Genomic DNA, 6,931 nt, shown 5'->3' on the forward strand with positions numbered 1-6,931 from the left:
CATCACTAATGTCCATTTTTTTATTTGTTTACAGTTACATTATAATGAATTTTATGTTTACACATAACACACATTCATTCAAGATTCATACTTCTCTGCTGTTTGGCTTGTGAGCCGAGCAAGAACATTAATAAAGACTCCCTTTGTCTTGTTTATTACCAACCGACATATTAGGCTCATCATTGCAGCAGAACAATGGCACCATCTTTGAAATCCTCACATGTTCATTGCCTTATATCCACAACTGTGAAAGAGGTCAGAGAGACTGGACAATATATGAGATATAAGCTATTATTATGAATAAGATAAGACAATCAAATGAAACTCAGTTTAAATGAAAAAGAAAGAAAAACAGAGTTCATGATCAGTATCTCTGCAATTCAAGTCACCCGTGTGTAAAACATGTATTAGACAAGGACATAACATTTTTAGATATTTCCTAGAGCTTCCTCATATTTGCAATGTCCTTAATTGTTAATAAAAGTGTTTTTTGTCTCTTGGAACACCTAAAATACACACACCAAACAGTGTACATCCTAATGTAAAAAGCAAATGAGTCCTGAAAAAGAGAAAGGGGCCCCATCATTCATCATTCATTCATCAGTGTCAAAGTGCATTTTCAATCCCACTGCATTACTGGCAGTAAACTGTTGAGGGGAATAGCTTCAAACCAAACATCGTACATTCAAATGTTGCTTTATAGAAGATCATAGAAACGTTACATCGTCCCGTGACTCCACCCAGCACCACTGACCATCATAGACCAGCAGCGCCGAGTCTCTATTAGGCGCACTCTCTTCCTCTTCCATCGTATTGTGCTGCAGGGCTCTGAAACTCTCCTGAGTTTGGTGCTCCGTCTGTGTCTCTCCTGACTCTTTAGTGAGGGAAAAATTATTCATTTTTCTTCTTGCCCTGTGAGATCTTAGGAGAGCTCTTCTGATGGCGCCAGCATCGCCTTTGATGTCTTGTAACGGAGCTACATCAGAGTCCTGTGGTTGGGACTTTTCTGATTTGGCAACAACCAAACAGTTGGCAAGACCAGATAATGACCGACCACGGCTGCCATGTGCGGAACGACTGACTTCAAACTTGAAGGTGGAAAGACTCGGAGGCCTTTCCTCAGACTCTGGGATCGGCAAGTCAAAGTAGCTCTTGTGGTTTGATTCACCATCATCAGCGTGTGGTGGGTGATCCGCTGATTCCTCGCCAGAGTTTTCAAGCAAATCCTGAGTTGGACTTTCTCTGTGGGAGCAATAATATAAAATACTCAGCCATGAAGCCTGAGTCCTAAAACTGAAAATGCTTTAAATCGACATCATGCACGTCTCAGGTATCTAAGCTTCTTCAAGGTTTTGCTGAAATTCTGAATCTGACTGACAAACAAAATGTAGCAGTGAAGTACATTTTAGATTTTTTTTGTTTTAGATTTGAAGATTTTGAAGATGAGTTTTGAATGTACACTGCGAAGTTCAAGAGTTTAACCACACTGCTGGTTTGTGTATTCTAACAGCAGTTTGTAGGCTATCCTATGAAAAGTACACGATTTTAATGACACATATTCTCTTTTGAACACTGAACATGCCAAATATGATAACTCTGAAGTTTATAATACAATTTGTGTTTATAGGTCACTTATCTGCATATATTGTCATATTGCACACTTTCGTCAATGCAAATGCCCCTGGTGACATTGGAGACACGCTCATACATCAATAGTTTGGTAAGATTTTGGCCATGGCATGACTCTGTTTAATGCACTTTTTTGTATATCTGCACTGGGTTCCAAATTGCTTACTTTTTCTTTTAAGAGTAGTATACACTACAACGCCTTGACAAAGTAACGTAGTGCATACAGTATGCATTCAATTGGTAAATACTACTTCATCATAACATGGTATACCTTGAACTTTGACCATCTTGCTTATATATATATATATATATATATATATATATATATATATATATATATATATATATATATATATATATATATATATATATATATATATATATATATATATATATTCCGCGACGATTGTTGGCCAGAAAAGAATGTTGGCTTTCATACTAAATACAACCGGATTAAGTAGGGCATACTGTATTTGATATACTATGTATTGGGACATACTAAATCTTTTTTTCTGGCATACTAAATCGTATGGCAGTCTGGGTATTGGAACGCAAAGACAATCTATTCGTTTAAAATGTTTAAATAGTGCACATCTTCAATCAGAACAGGTACACCTGCCAAACCTAAACTGTACCGTACCTGCAAGGGGGCATCGAGAGCCCGAGCTCCTCCACAGTCACCAGGCTGCGCAGGCTGCTTGTCAAGCTGCTGCCACGGCTGGCTAAAGCCCCCTGCTCCTCCATCAGCCAACGCATGGCCTCAATACCCTCCTGAACGGCCACCAGCTGGCGCAGAATCTTCACATCGGCAGAACGCAGCCACCTCTGCAAGAATAGAGAGGAGTTAGACAAGTGTGATGCAAGTATCAGGGAACTTGATATGAGTGTGTGTGTGTGTGTGTGTGTGTGTGTGTGTGTGTGTGCACTGTGTGAGCGTACTGCAGGTATGTGTATGGGGAGAGAGAGGTGTGTAAACTATCTCAGAGGCCATCAGACATAAATCAACCACGCCCCCCCCCCCCCACACACACACACTAGTGAGGCTCTTGCTTGTGTGTTCATTTGACAACAAAGCATGAAGCACAACAAAAGACCAAAATAAATTGGAAGTATGTTGGAGGAACTTCAGGTGAAAAGGTGTTCAGAGAATGAGCAGAGGAATGTGTGAAATGAATTGAGAGGAATGAGAGAGACGCCAGGTGAGGGGTGTGGTGAAGTGACAGGTGACACTGTCTGTCATCAGAAATAAATAATACGCAGGTGAAGTGGCTCCGAACTGAAAGCAGTGGTTTTGACATTTCTACAGTTCAGAGAAAAACATTCGTCTGTCATCAGAATAAACAGAGGAGTTATTCCTGAAACAAGTTGTGCAAGTTGTTGCCAAACATGGAACGCTACGCAGGCATGCAGGCGCACTCAGGCAGTACAAACCACAAAACAGAAGATTTTGTCCACTTAGGTAAATGCATAATTACATATGGTCTATGATAGATTCAACGCTGAGAACAGAATAGGAGTCTTTACCATCTCTTGTTTTAAGTTGCTTATTTTGTCAGAAAAGCTATCGCTGAAGGCAGAGCTGCGGTCTCCCCTGTCGACCACATCAGACCTCCAACCATCTTCGCAGTCCGCAGCATCCCTCATCCAAATCAGAAGACTTTCCGGTGTTTTCATCCCAACCTTATTTTCCACTTCTGTCAGATCTGGGAAGGAATCGTTGAGGAGTTTCTCTGCCATCCCACCGCGCCGTATTTTACTTCCGAGTCCTCCGATCGGTGGTTTTGGACGGAGAAGAGATTGTGCGTAAAGTCACGTTCCAAATTCCACTGTGAGAAGTTAAGACTCCACAGCGCACCCATACATCTCCCACACTTACAGCAAAGTCCCACACGTTATATTCCTGAACACTCAACAACAAACCGTGATCACGAATGACAAACGTGCCACAGAGGCGCAGAACGAGCCGTGAAAACGCTGGAACGACAGATCACCTGTACCTGCTGACATGCTGTCGCCATTCATGCTGCTGAGGTATTGATGGTATGTAGTACAGAATGTGTTGCTGGAAAGTGGAAATGCTCTTTGTGTAGTCCTCAAACAATGGTGTGAGTTCCATACCAGCAATCACGTGAAGAGGCAACACCTGTGCGCACCGAGCTGCTTGTGATGTGAAGCGCACGTTAAATCTGTAACAATCTCTTTATATGTTTAACCTTGATTCCAGAGAGTAGGGCTTACTTATAATTGATTATGTAGGCCACGCCTACATATTAAATCCATCAGCATGTAACTAAAGGGAGTAAACCTGTTGTATAAAATGTAATTTAGGATATGCATCGGCCCAATTAACTAAGTCTCTGCCTGAGTAACTTTTCCTGGGATCAAATTAAAATGTCCTCATGTCAACCTCTGTGTTTGTTCATTCATTTGGGAGTATTATGGTGATTAAGGTTTTTGGTTTAAAATGTAGATATCTACTTGTTCAAATAAGTTGAATTGACAAAGAAAAGTGGTATGCATTTTTAAAAGCCCAGATGGTTTGGCTGTACAGTAGATGCAGACAATGGCACAAATATATATTTTATTGCCATGTAAAAACGTGTTTTGAGACAATTTGGATCATATTGTGGAAGTGTTTAAAAGGGACGGTTCTCCTAAAATCCAAAATACATACTTTTCCTCTTACATGTGCTTTCTCAATCAATACTGTTTTGGAGTAAGGTATTTAATGGGACTATATGGCACTCGGCTTGTGATGTTCAAAGCGTCAAATAACATTTCAAAAAGTCAACAGCAATGTCTCTTTCCAGAAATCATGACCCAGTTAGTCAAAATAATCCACAGACCTTGTTGTGAGCAGTTTCATCTTTGATATTTTTGATTTTGGGGTGAACTGTCCCTCAAAGATATTCTGTATGAGAAACAGGTCTGTGCTGTTGTACAGTCCACTTTTAGACACGGAGACGGGCCAAATAGTTAGCAAGCTAACATCTGCCACACACTCAAATAGATGATTTATTTTTAATTCATCCGTCATCTTGCCCCATATTGATGCCTTTCAAAATCAGGGCAGCGGTTATGGGAGGTTCCTGCGTCCTTAATGATTGAGGATAAGACCAGTTGAGCATTAAGTGCACTGTCAAAGGAGTATATAACACAAATATATGACAGCGGCAGTCTGAGAAAAAAGATAAAGCAACTAGCAGAATGCATGACTGAAAATACGTTTGTGATGCTTCATCAGTTTACAGAAAACTAAGCTGTGACCTCAGAGGGCAAAGTTAGTTGAATGTGAAAAAGTCAGACCGTGGGAGGCATCTTTGAGACTGTGGGAGGAAACTTTGAGGGTTTTACCACTGGCCACTAGAGGGAGACAAACACCGCTGCAGCCAACACAGACTGGTGGAGACGTTTGTGTAAACTGTTGTCAGCCAAGTGGCTTTGACTGAGAATCAGCAAGCTCATTGCCAACTGTTTTAAAGAGAATGTAATTCACATATATAATTATGCATACCATTAAGCATGATAAGCATAAGTCTCACAACATACACACTGCAGTTGGGAGCAAGCTCAGAAAAACACGAAATATCTTCATGTCAAGTTTGTAAATAATCTACATAATACACAAAGAATAGCACACAGCAGTAACTGTCCCACAAAACAAATATTAACACAACAAATAAGAGACAGCAACTAATTCCAACAATACAAAAGAGGGTCCATGTTTCAATGAATGAATCTGCATCTCTCGTGTGACTTAAAAGATGAAATATTACGAGCCTATCGCCTTGCCTCCCTTTAGAGGCTAAACTCAGTTCAGTCACCTTTAAATCTCAACTGTGCAACAGAATCCCCTGGTTCATTGTACTGGAGCTGCTATGTGGACACCAGCATAAGACTGTAGCAGGAAGTAGGATTTATATATATGCTTAAATATAATTTAAGAAATCGCCACACAAGAACAAATAAAACTGTAAATGGCTTCTCTAATTGATGAGCCAACGGCACACTAAAAGGGAATAGGTCTGAAGAAAATAGTTGGCTGCTCTCCATATCGTGTCTTCGATTCAAATCTAATAGGAGCACTTTGGTATACAAAGGGAACATTTTACAAAACATATGTAATGTAAAAACTAATTATACACCTTGCTAGACTGGAACACAAGCCCCCAATCGGTGACTGAAATCTATATTTCTAAAGAACCATGTTGATATTGTATTAAAATAACTAAAATGTTAAAACATCTCTGATCTGCTTGAGCATACCTTGTTTCTTGGCTGATCTGCCTTAGCAATCACTCCATGTTTAAGTCCCACCGAACATGAAGAATCAAACAAATAACACATTTTTTAATCAACAAATCTTTAATTTGATACTATGAGCTAAAATAAAGATTTCATGGTTCTAAAATGTCTCTAAAACTGAGATTTTAAACATATTTTCAAATAAGGAACCTACAAAATCACCAACACCAAACAAAGGCTGGTCTCAGCTGCTCACTCAGGTGAGTCTAATAAGTGCAGGAAGAAGCCCAGGTGAGCTTCCCACTTCTTTCTATAGGCTTTGTCCCTTCTGGGTCCTAGTGCTAGACTATCTATTACCTTCCCTTCCACTAAAATAATAAATGTTTATGCACATAAATATATCTGAAACGTTAGCTGTTGTACTGTTACAGCTGTTGCTAATGTTCATGTTTAAATGAGCCAACTCAAATCAAATCGCTTGTTTCCTCTGAAAAGACCTGTAGATGGCAGCAGACATTCAAGCACTCAGATATTTGATGACAATCTCAGAGGTTGAACAATCAAGCCTGATTTCCGCTCCTCTGGGATTTCATTCATTAGCTCTGTTTTCTTAAAGTACAGATTAAGTTTCAAACCCTGGAAACTAAGCCCAAGTCAACACTCTGAGGTCATCTCATCTCATGACTCATAATCTTTTCTGTAATTTTATAGGAGAGTTTCGGCCATTAATTCTCCAGGTTTCTTAACAAACACGCTCTACTGCTGCGAGCACATTCCATGATTTCATCAGAGAGGCATAACACTGACAGCAAATATGTCATACTTGACACAACATTCTTGTAATGTCCATGGAATGAAAAAGCAAGTGGGAAGTTGGAATGACGAGAGGATAAAAAAATCTGGGTCCTGTGAGCCCAGGGGGGTGGCCGTAAAACATTACCCACGTATTAGCAAGTGTTCTCAGGGTAGCTCAGAGTAACCCTGGGGTCAGCGTGACATGAGGTCGAGGGTGAGCATAAAAAATGTTACACAGAGAAAGAATTGTGTTTTTTACGAG

General features: G+C 40.0%; 1 protein-coding gene across 1 annotated transcript; it reads right to left on the bottom strand.

Moving 5' to 3' along the window:
• Positions 1-1,477: 1,477 nt before the first annotated feature.
• LOC306789781 (leucine rich adaptor protein 1-like) lies at positions 1,478-3,366 on the bottom strand (the record flags this gene model as incomplete). The annotated part of the gene is made up of 3 exons (XM_079285852.1): positions 1,478-1,526; positions 2,270-2,454; positions 3,154-3,366. The coding sequence occupies 3 exons, from the start codon at positions 3,364-3,366 to the stop codon at positions 1,478-1,480; spliced, it is 447 nt and encodes a 148-aa protein (XP_079141978.1).
• Positions 3,367-6,931: the final 3,565 nt, after the last annotated feature.

This window comes from Melanostigma gelatinosum, assembly GCF_949748355.1.
Source record: "Melanostigma gelatinosum genome assembly, chromosome: 15".
NCBI classification, from domain to species: domain Eukaryota; kingdom Metazoa; phylum Chordata; class Actinopteri; order Perciformes; family Zoarcidae; genus Melanostigma; species Melanostigma gelatinosum.